This window comes from Pinus tabuliformis, chromosome 6 (assembly GCF_031772625.1).
Source record: "Pinus tabuliformis cultivar Carrire ecotype Pingquan chromosome 6, CPIR1, whole genome shotgun sequence".
Lineage (NCBI taxonomy): Eukaryota > Viridiplantae > Streptophyta > Pinopsida > Pinales > Pinaceae > Pinus > Pinus tabuliformis.
The window spans coordinates 23,563,138-23,575,374 of NC_142292.1; the positions used below are offsets into that span (position 1 = coordinate 23,563,138).

Here is a 12,237-nt window from a genome sequence, read left to right on the forward strand (position 1 = left end):
TAAGCTAAGGTTTGGCTTGAGCTAGCTTGTGAGGAGAGAGTTGATTATATCTGCGCATGAATTGTTCTAGTGAGAACGAGCTTTGTATTTTCACTCAAATTTTTGATTAATGCAAGATAGATAGTAGGGGTTTTGAGTAGTGGCTTTCCCCGAATAAATATTGTGTCATGTGCCATTGATGTTCTTCCTCTTGCTGATTATTGTTTTCATCGATCATTGGTTTCTGCTGTTCGAGAGTAGAGTAGATTCTTGTCTTGAGTTTTAGTACATTACATGAGCTATGAATCTACACGAATATCTACAAAAAGGGAAACTAAAAGATATTTTACCAATCATGGCAAAACAAGACATGGTTTTCAAAAATGGGAAGGAAATTAGTCGATGGTTTTATGAAATATGTCTATGAATTTTATTTATTCATAAATATATAAATTCAGGGAAAACAAGACATGTATTTCAAATTATGGATGATTTTACACGATAAAATCAGTTTAGGAAATTTTGAGATTTCATTTAGGAAATTTTGAGATTTCATTTATGAAATTCATGAAAATAAAGAAATATGAATTTACAGGTTTAAAAAATATTTAGGAAATATTTTATCAAAATATTTTCCTCCCAAATATTTTACGACAATGGTTAAGCACTTAAAAGATAATGAAGGCAAATATTATGGACAAAAAGGTCAACATATAGTTTGGTTTAACTCCAAAATGCAAAGAATTCCTTGATCAACTAGGTGGAAAAACATAAGCAAACATGAGATTATTTTCAGATTTTGGACTTAGAAATAACAGTCAAAGGGACAACTAGTTGATACAGGTGGCAAAGTTAACCAAGTTTGAAGGACAAATAACAAATTTTGTGAAAACAACTTCAGCCACTCCAGATTCCAAAGCAGAGGACCAACATCAGTAAATCAATTTTGAATTTAAAGGCAGATTTTGAGGCAACACTTGAGCAGTTAGTCCCAAGAATAAAGGCAACTAATTAGCAGTCAATGAAACAACCTCAGATTTCTAGGGCAGAATCTTAAACAACTTCAGATTTCTTAGCAGAAGAATCAGAAACCAAAGTATCACTCCCAGATTTAAAGGCAGAAGACTTTCTGCCATTTCCATATTTTTTGCAACATATTGTATTTTTAGTTTATTTGATAGGGTTTGTTTCCTATAGACTAGTGACAATTTGAGGAAGATGTTTTCCTATATATTGTTTCAATTTCATTGTAAAAGGGTTGGATTTTGATGCCAAAACCCTGCCATTTTTGTAAAGACTTTTATTACAATAATTTAATTAAAGTATTATGGCTTTAGTTTCATGAAATAAATAGTTATTCATGTATATCTTCCTCTTTTATTCCATAATCTATTTTTGCATATGTTCAAGGTAACATAGGAGTTAGGATAAGGCTAGGTTTGAGTATCAACTTCTGATCAGGTGCTCAAAATTAGGCTAAAAAATAAAAGTGCCAGAATCTTTCTAAACTTAACTTCATATCGAAGAGCTCGTCATTCTGATTCCAACGATGTGAACGTCACTCAAATCTGAGCTCGTATGCAAAAGTTATAGCAAGTCAAGGTTCAGGTTTGACTTGTTCACATGGCAAGATTTGATGATGTGGTAAGGTCCTTCAGCGAATGAGGAGGCGCCAAGTGACAAGTTGCCATTGGCCCCTGCATGTACAAATCACATTCGCAAGCAGGTTGGCATTAAAAGTTGGCCCCTGAGCATGGAAGGGTGCGGTGCGATAAGGCAGGCATGAAGGTTTTTAAGAGTCGACTGGAGGCACGATGCGATGGATTGCAATCGCAAATCGGCGAACGAATGGTGTTACAGAATTGGCCGCTGACAGGTACCAGGTTGCGATGAGATATCACAATCGCAAATCACAACGGTGCAAAGTTCTGCACATACAAAACCCCGATTATCCGTTGAATTGCGAAATGCGATAAGTCCACGGATGCGAGATGTTTATCGGTTTCGGTTAATACCCTCGTCGGGTTCACCACATAGCAATCACACATCACCCGACGTGTTCACAAGACCATAAGACTGCTAGGTTTTTTATGCTGATTGTGATTTGCGATGGACAGTCGGTGTCGACGGATTATGGCTCGCCGCACAACAAAATTCTCACTTGGTTAGTGGATTTTTCGAGCGAAATTGTGGGCTCCTGTCAAATGTGGAGCAATTTGTGGAACGAATAGTGGGAAAACAAGGGGAAGTCATAACTTCTTCAGTTTTCCACCCAATTGGATGCAAAAAGAAGCTAGATGGCCATTTTTGGACATTTTAAACTGATTGGAGCAGGTTTCAGAAGAATTTGAGTATTGTAAACACAAATTTGTACACTTTTGAGCATAATAGAGAGGCCCAAGCCATTGGAAGCTAGACCAAGGAGAAATAGCCTAGGAGGGTGAACTTCTTTATCATGTGCTTATTGTAATGTGTTTTTGATGATGTTTTGTACATGTTTATGCTGTTGTTTAGTTTCTGGTTTATGTTAAATTGCTCATAAAATTAACATAAAAACTCTTCATTTTAGTTGCAAAAATTCATGAATCCTTAAGCACAATGAAAACATTTTGTTTATAATCTTAGGAATATCTTAGCACTGCAAACTAATATTCTAAATCAGATCAACTTCCCTAACAACCTACTACAAAGTTATCATCTACACTAAGATTAGCTATGAACAGTCTGTTTAAATTAACTCCTATGCATCATTTAATTGTTGCCTTCTGTCATCTCTTGAATGTACATTTGTTTGGTTGTAGAATTCTTCTACACGCATCTACTATATTTGATTGATTAAGTATTAAGTATGAATACTTAATTATCTGATTTCTCTTATTTTCTTCCACCAAACTCTTTAAACTATGTTTTTTTCTATCAGAACTAGACGTTGACACTTTGATCAATTCTCAACAATAGAGGTTTTTATTTTTGAGCAGAGATTGGATATTCATCAGCAACCGCCTACAACAAATAATATATCTAGTCATTGTGCTTCAAAGGATGTTGTCTAGTGACATTGCACAACGTTAAAAAAAGCCTTGTAATACTTGAGGGAGCCCCCTCTAGTTCAAGGGCCAGCTTGAACCTAAAGACTGGTTGAGTTGGTTTCTCGGCATAGTTTTGCAACCAAGAACTGCTTTTGAGAAACAGATACAATATTTGGTGTCGTTGCTAGGGAGCGAAGTAACGAAGAAATCTTTCTCCCGGGTCATGATCATGATTAGATCTACTATTTGCTGGTGAACAAAGACTAGACAATTGATATTGGTTGCATTTCTTTCACCTGGTGGCTCCACTTTGTCTATATGGCGTTTCATATTGGATGCATTTCTTTCACCTGGTGGCTCCACTTTGTCTATATGGCGTTTCCATGGGGTCACCAATTCAACTAGTTCGATATTTTTGCGACACCCACTAATGTGATAGCTCAAGGTTCATTGATGGTTGCATTCAACAACATAGGTTTTATTAGTGTCGGTATGATATCTCAAAGAGATGTTATAGACGGCACTTGTGGAGAAAATAATTTGATGCAGAGTGCGGAGCTCCGCACAATAGAAACCACACCTCTATGTGGAGTGCAAAGCTCCACACAATGATTCAATTTCTCACTAGCTAATTATTTTGTGGAGTACTATCAATTTCCTTCAAAAACTCACCTCTATAAAGTTGCTACATGACCCATTACTTAACTTATTGCAAAGACAATTAAGTTACAATTTATTTATTATTTAGTACAACATACTTAACTTATTACCATAACACCTGTCATTTAGGTTTTATTAGTGTCGGTATGATATCTCAAAGAGATGTTATAGACGACACTTGTGGAGAAAAGAATTTGATGCAGAGTGCGGAGCTCCGCACAATAGAAACCACACCTCTATGTGGAGTGCAGAGCTCCACACAATGATTCAATTTCTCACTAGCTAATTATTTTGTGGAGTACTATCAATTTCCTTCAAAAACTCACCTCTATACAGTTGCTACATGACCCATTACTTAACTTATTGCAAAAACAATTAAGTTACAATTTATTTATTATTTATTACAACATACTTAATTTATTACCATAACAAAACTAGATTGAATGCGACACAAAATTATATGGAATTTGTAATCAAATTGTTTCGGAAAATGAGAATGATTTGAGCAAATAATGTATATATTAGCTAGGGGACTATAATTTCTTCCACAATATATTATTATCAGCTATTATTCCCCCTATTGCGAGGCTAATATATACTAATATTTTATATATTGTAGGTCGTTGTAATGGAGAGCAATGTAAAGGATGATTCCTATCGAGGCTTGCAAAATGGCTAGTGTGGAGAATGCTTACGAAATGACAATGCATAGGAGATCAATGTGAAGGAGAGGTTGCTGAGCTATATATTCATGAGTCTTTAAACTATTATTGAAGCTTGTGTGGACAACTTTCATTGTGTAGAGAGCTTTCATTGTGCAGAGAACTTTCATTGTGTAGAGAGCTTTCATTGTGCGAAGTTTTCTTCGCATTTCACACAACCTTTAATCAATTAATTAACGATAGAGGTAGAGACTTGTTGCATTGCAACTATTACCCTTATTATTATAAAAATTATGATATATTAAAATTAGAGTACCTTTAGAAGTAATAAAATAACATATGATGTTAATTGGGTTTATTTCGAGTGGTTGAGATCCTATCCATAGAGATTCGATTCCACAAGTGACATGATGTATATTCCTCATATAAACTATATCATTATTTATCTATAAAAATAAAATAAAATAATATATAATATGAAAATTTTAAAATTAAATAAAAGAATTTCCAAAATTATAATATCTATTTTAGTTAATTATACATTTCTTTCTATGCTTTGACTTTTTGATATTTTCCCTTTATTTCTTGAGTTTCTCTTTATTTATACCTTGTTGGATCAAATTCTCTTGATCTCTTAGCCTTAGTGATGAACCCCATGAATTGGTTAGAAACTTGGAAAATTCAACTTTTTATACATAAATCCTAAAAATATATCTCAAATTATTAAAAACTATTTTAAGATTTCAAATATTTATTTTTATATATTACCAGTAATAAATATTAAAATAATATATTGATAGTACATAATATAAAATAAATTATGTTACATTATATAAAACATAATTTACCTTTTTACCTTTATAAATAATAAAATAATACATGATATAAAAAATTTAAAACTAAGTAATTTCCAAAAATATTATATCTATTTTAATTAATTCTACATTTGTAAATGAATTTAAAATTATTAAAAACTATTCCCATGTCTCAAATATTTACTTTATTTATATTACTCACCCAACAAACTTAGTATATGAAAACCAATAAGAAACAAAATTGATATCTGCCACTAAAACTTAAACACAAGGTATATCACATGTTGTGTGTTCACTCCTTTACTTGTGGACCACGATATTTAGACTGTGTTCTATAATGCAATATGTGTAGAAGCTTCGGTAAACTTCTTCCACGGACGACCGAGTGAACCTATCGCCTCCGGTTGCAACCGGTGTTCATTTCTTTTTATTTTTGCCGTGTCCGTATATTCATTGCGGTCGAGGAGAAGAGGGTTTTAGTGAGGGTTTTAGAGCCTCAGAGGAGCCGATAAAGCGACTGTAGCGCGTCAGACGGATTTTCTAAACAGACGTCCGATCTAGCTTGCTGCATGATTTTGAAAGTTTAGATCTTTTGAAGCTCCTGATTAGTTCCGAAGAAGGAGAAAGCCATGGCTTTAGGTTCGCTATTGGTGTCCAGGCTTGCAAGGTCTCAGTCGAAGGCTATCGCTTCAAATGTTGTTCAATCTGCATATCTGGTGCGTTCTGTAGATCCGCGTTAGCTCTCTGATAGTATAATGGCTTTTTAGTTTTACTATTTAATCTCGAACGTGTAGGGTTTTATCTGTAATGCCGAATGAATTGGTGCTTTGGAGTTAGTATGGTTGTTGCTATCCGTTAAATTACTGCAAGGTTCACAGGGTTTTGATTATGGGGTTTCTATAGGGATTTCATTTTTATCATACATAGGTTTTCTCCCGACCATAAATTGAAAGTTGGGCTTGTTTTATATTGACACTACACAGTAAGTTCATGTCAGGGTAGTTGGTTATTGGTTTTTGTGTTTTGGGTTTCTCTTTGTTGATAGTTTAAAACATAATTGTGGAAGAGTACCTTCTGATAATCTGTGATTGTATTGGACCGCCATTTATATCATTTATCGTCGTTCATTAGCTATCTGCATTTGTTTGGCAAGGCAATTTAGAGTTTCTTCATAACATGCTTTCTTTCCTTGCTGGATTTTATTTTTCACATCTACCTTTTTCAGGTTCACAGTTATCTCATAAAAATTTGTTGTACCTTCCTTTTTTCTGTCCACTTTAATGTATTCTTTGGCCAATTTATTCTGACGCAAGTAATGTGTTTCGGTTCATTTGATCATCTCTCTGAAAACCTCGTAGTCCTTATTTTTATAGGCAATTGTTGATTTTTCTTCTATTGCGAGGATCCAATGTTTTATAAACCGCAGCTCCAAGATACTTGCAGAACTTATATGATGCGTTAATAGTCATGGGCTAGATACTGAGATGTAAATAGGTACAAATGTGTCACTTGGAAGTTTAAATAATTTTCTATTGACATGTCATTTTTTTGGTCGGTTGATCTTTTGTTGATGGAGTCTCCTTGTGCCCAGCTTATATATCATGATCGAGGGTTATTTTTTCTGCCATATCTACAGTTTTGGCTTAATTATTGCGAACTAGGGTTAACTTTTCAGCCAGATCTTTTCAGGAGTTGTTCATGGCCTTTTTGGTTGAGATTTGTCATACCTGTTGGCTCTCAAGGTGGTTGAGACTTCCTCTTGGTCTTGGATGTAGTAGTCGCTTGGCTATGTGTCCTGTGAGTGTGTTTTGAAGTTGGGTCTGAGCAGTGTAAGTGGCTTTTATTTAACTGGTTCACTGTGGCCTATAATAGCCGCCTATAATAGCGGCTTTCCTTTTACCCAAATGTTTTGTTACATCAATAGACGGTTCTTAGGGAAGTTTGTATTTTATTAGGCTTACCAGTGGAGTCTGCGATGCTGCAAGTTTGTATTTTATTAGGCTCATGAGTGGAATCTATTTTAAGTGATTCCTACGATTTCACTTCCTTAGATTACTTTTGTGTTGTATGTTGTAAATAGGTTCCGGGTGGTATAAGCCATACATTAAATTGCCACTGTTTCGTAGTTGGCTAAATATGTTTAGAAGTTTTAGCACTACCTGGGGTTGGCAGTTAATGTACATTCTATTTAGTGTTTTATACAACTCCTTTGGGAGGCTTTGTGTGTGTTTGTATATACTATATATTAAAAGCTAAAAATCTAGAGTGTTTTTGGCATCTAGTGAATGTAATTATCTATGTGGTAACTTCTTTATTTTGTTTATTTTGTTATATATATCTGATTAGCAAGGTGATTTAGGGGTTTATAAATAACATCTGATTTGTAACATATATTTCCATGATGGGTTTTATGTCAATGAATATATTCTGGTTTAGTTTTATCTGATTTAATTTTTTTTCTTTCCAAGCCTATTGGTTTTTTGACTGAGACACTAGTAGTGTGCGTATTGATTATCTTGAGGGACCAGCAGCATAGGGGTTATCTTGAGACACTAGTAGCTTGGTCATGGATTATGAATCTTCTCTGAGAGTCCTGCTGGCTCAGAACACTTCCAGAACACACTAAAGATACTTTTTTTCATTGTACTTTGGTTGATCTTACTTTCTGGTGGTTTGAAGAAAAGCTTCAACAGTCAATGCTGCTTGCTTGGCAATGGACTATGACATGTGTCATCTGTGATTTAATTTTTATTTCCTTAAATTGTTTTTGTTTGTGGTTGTTTCAGGGGTGTAAATATTTTTCACAATAATATAAATGTAACTGATGAACATTTGCAAGTGGCAACTTTTGCAATGTACAGTTGTTTCGTGTGTGTGTTTGCAAAGCCATATCGTGAGATAGTTGTATACCTATTTCTTTGTCATTTGTTGTTGCCATTTTGCTAACTCAATCTGATTAGCCAGGTAATTTTGCCATTTTGCTAACTACATGTGACTAGCCAGGATCGGTCTCTCTCTATCACCCATTACTTCTCATCATTTATTGCCACCATTTTGCTATCTATTGGGGAAACCAAGTGATGTTTCTCCACAGCTGTGGACGACATCCTTGGTAAACTCGTGTATTATACTAGTGTACCTAACCCTAGGGGATTTGAAGCATGTGCTAGTGCCCTTAACCCTATTGGATTTGAACCATGTGCCAGTGCACTTAACCATAGGGGATTTGAATCATGTGCCAATATATGGTACTAGTGTACCTAACCCTAGGGGATTTGAACCATGTACCTGTTGGCATGGGCCAGCCAAATGCTCAGCAGCGTTGACAGCAACTGATCGAGCTACCCTCTTTGGCTTATATCCCATAAACTAGTGTTGGAATATGAACTCAATAGAAATACAATCTAGAGAGAATTTTTCGGCGAAAATCACATGGAATACCAGAAATACAATCTTTTTATATGAATGATGTGGAAACTGCTATATATAGATAAAAAGAGAGACCAATTTTGCACATCGAAATTCAACATATAAAGAGAGACTAGTTTTACATATTGAAATTCTATATACTGATTGATACCATGCATTATCTGCTTTACGTAGAAATATTGTTTAAATGCAATTATAAATATCTTAACAGTAATCCAAGTCTTATTTTTCTGCTTGCAACTTTGCATATTACCATATTTTCTGTTTTCTGAGATTTATGAATTTATGGAGTAGTCTAACTGCAACAAGTCTAGATCGATCTAAAACACCAAAACATTTGAACCTCAATGGGTTTGATGACTTATATTTCTTGATATATCTGATGTTAAGATGCATCTATTCTGTCAAAGTTGCCTAGGACCTGTATTTGGCCCCACATGCAAAAACTGCACTAGTGCCAGCACAAGCATTCTCTAAGATTAGACATGCTGCTGGGGAGACTTGAGCCATGTTGTCAGTGTTAACAGTGATGTTCTTTAACTGACCTGGTAAGTCCCAATTGACAGGGATGCGATTTCCTTGCTTATTGCATTGAAAGGTGCTTTCCACTGCTGAAGAAGGGGAGAAGTGTTGTGAATATAACACATGTGGGCTTAAGTGTTGTTTGAAATTAGGTGTCCTTCAGTTGAGAAGATATTGTTTTCATTTATTGCAGGCTACACAGAATATCAAATCTTCAAACTTTGGTTCACCGCTGATACAGAGATGGGGAAATGCAGCCAGAGCTTTCAGGTTTGGATTGCACCTCTTAAGATGTACTGATTGGTTTTTTTCATGAAAACTGTTACTACACTTCATTTAGTTGAAGTCGGTGCTTTCTGTTAGCCAATAATTTAAAATGATAACTAGTTGTCATTGTAATGCCTGCAGCTCAAAGGGAGCTGGTAATGATGTGATTGGTATTGATTTGGGAACAACAAATTCATGTGTTGCTCTCATGGAAGGCAAGGTAAATATTTTCTACATTGCTACACAAGTGAGCTTTGTTGTAGAGACTTGTAAAATTTCTACGGTTGATTCTTGCCTATATATCTCACATGCTTAATTTTTTTTGAATGTTTGTAGAACCCCAAAGTCATTGAAAACTCAGAAGGTGCACGGACGACCCCATCTGTTGTAGCTTTTAATCAAAAGGGAGAGCTTCTTGTAGGCACTCCTGCTAAGCGACAAGCTGTGACAAATCCAACAAACACAGTGTTTGGAACAAAGCGTTTGATAGGAAGGCGATTTGATGACCCGCAGACGCAGAAAGAGATGAAGATGGTCCCATACAAAATTGTTAAGGCAACCAATGGTGATGCCTGGGTTGAAGTAAATGGGAACCAGTATTCGCCGAGTCAGATTGGAGCATTCATCTTGACAAAGATGAAAGAAACAGCTGAAGCTTATCTAGGGAGGTCTGTATCAAATGCAGTCATTACAGTGCCGGCCTATTTCAATGATGCTCAGCGTCAAGCAACTAAAGATGCTGGAAAAATTGCTGGTTTAGATGTGAAAAGAATTATCAATGAACCAACAGCAGCTGCCCTTTCATATGGTATGAATAATAAGGAAGGTTTGGTTGCTGTTTTTGATCTTGGCGGTGGAACTTTTGATGTTTCAATACTTGAAATATCTAATGGTGTTTTTGAGGTAAGACATTTTAGTACTATCTGACAGTATTTTGTTGGTTATTTGAATTTTTTAAAATTTAGGATGTCATATTTTTCATATTGAAGGGTGTGTTTTAGAGGTAGTTGTCATTTGGTGTGTTAGATTTTAGAGTTGTTTTTATTTTTTTCTTACAACGTTACATATGCATTCTTGTAGGTTAAAGCCACAAATGGTGATACCTTCTTGGGTGGTGAGGATTTTGATAACACTCTACTTGACTATCTTGTTGCTGAGTTCAAAAAATCAGAAGGCATCGACTTGTCTAAAGATAGGTTGGCCTTGCAAAGGTTGAGGGAGGCTGCAGAGAAGGCGAAAGTGGAATTGTCATCCTCTTCGCAGACTGATGTTAATCTTCCATTTATCACAGCAGATGCATCTGGGGCCAAGCATTTGAATATCACTTTAACTCGATCAAAGTTTGAAAATTTGGTTAATCACTTGATAGAGAGAACCAGAGATCCTTGCAAGAATTGCTTGAAAGATGCGGGGGTCTCAATAAAGGAAGTGGATGAAGTGCTTCTTGTAGGAGGTATGACTCGAGTGCCTAAGGTTCAAGAAATTGTATCAGAGATCTTTGGTAAGCAACCAAGTAAAGGTGTGAACCCCGATGAGGCCGTTGCCATGGGTGCTGCCATTCAGGGTGGTATACTTCGTGGTGATGTGAAAGAGTTACTTCTTCTTGATGTTACTCCTCTGTCGTTGGGAATTGAAACTCTTGGTGGTGTATTTACACGGCTTATCAACAGAAACACCACAATTCCAACAAAGAAAAGTCAGGTGTTTTCAACTGCTGCAGATGGTCAAACTCAGGTAGGAGTGAGAGTACTGCAAGGTGAGCGGGAAATGGCTTCAGATAATAAGCTGCTTGGCGAGTTTGAGCTTGTTGGCATTCCACCAGCACCCAGAGGTGTACCTCAAATAGAGGTTACCTTCGACATTGATGCAAACGGTATTGTGACTGTATCTGCTAAAGACAAAGCCACGAATAAGGAGCAGAATATCACTATCCGGTCGTCTGGAGGACTGACAGAAGACGAGATACAGAAAATGGTGAGAGAGGCTGAGATGCATGCTCAAAAAGATCAGGAAAAGAAGGCATTAATCGATGCTAGAAATGCTGCAGACAGCACCATATACTCAGTAGAGAAGAGTTTGAGCGAATATAAAGACAAACTTCCTTCAGATGTCATTTCTGAAATAGAGTCAGCTGTAACAGACTTAAAGAAAGCAATTGCTAATGATGATGTTGAAGATATCAAAGCAAAAACTGATGCAGCAACTGCGGCATCCTTGAAAATAGGCCAGAGTGTGCAGCAACAATCTGGTGGCTCATCCTCTGGTTCTCAAGGTGGATCTCAAGGCGGAGACCAGGCACCGGAGGCCGAATATGAAGAGGTCAAGAAATGATTTAGGCAATTTAGGTCGAATCTGAGGTTATCTAGTAGATGCTAGGTACAAAATTACTAGTTTGAAAATTCAGTTAAGCAAATATTTAGATTTGCTTAACGCAGGCATTTTTGTTCTGAGCAAGAAATATTATTTTTTTGTTTATGACTGTTGACTCTGGACAGGAGAAATCTGTAGTTTATGATATTTGAACTCTACAAAATTCTTCCCTAGAGCTACTCTTTTGTTCTTTAATGATTGTTACCTTATTCAAATGGTCCATGATTTTGTCAGGGTGTTTGCGTAGAGTATCTGAGCTTTTTGATTAAGATCCAGGGAACAATTTAGCTTTCCAGTCGAGGGAAAAATGAAAATCCACTGATTATATGACGTTCCGGATGAACCTATTTATGCTTCTTGTGGTCAGTGTTGATATTTTCTGTATCTATTTATTGTTTGAATTGTCTTGATAAAATTGCTTTCCAGGCGGTCCATTAGGTTCTTGTTCTGTAGAAACACAAATGTATTTTACAAATGCCTACAGGCATTTTATTAACAGCAACT

General features: G+C 35.9%; 1 protein-coding gene across 1 annotated transcript; it reads left to right on the forward strand.

The window, feature by feature from the left end:
* Positions 1-5,585: 5,585 nt before the first annotated feature.
* Positions 5,586-11,966, forward strand: LOC149257034 (heat shock 70 kDa protein, mitochondrial-like). Its single transcript, XM_089413504.1, has 5 exons — positions 5,586-5,861; positions 9,290-9,366; positions 9,505-9,583; positions 9,700-10,266; positions 10,444-11,966. The coding sequence occupies exons 1-5, from the start codon at positions 5,775-5,777 to the stop codon at positions 11,692-11,694; spliced, it is 2,061 nt and encodes a 686-aa protein (XP_089269630.1). The 5' UTR covers positions 5,586-5,774; the 3' UTR covers positions 11,695-11,966.
* Positions 11,967-12,237: the final 271 nt, after the last annotated feature.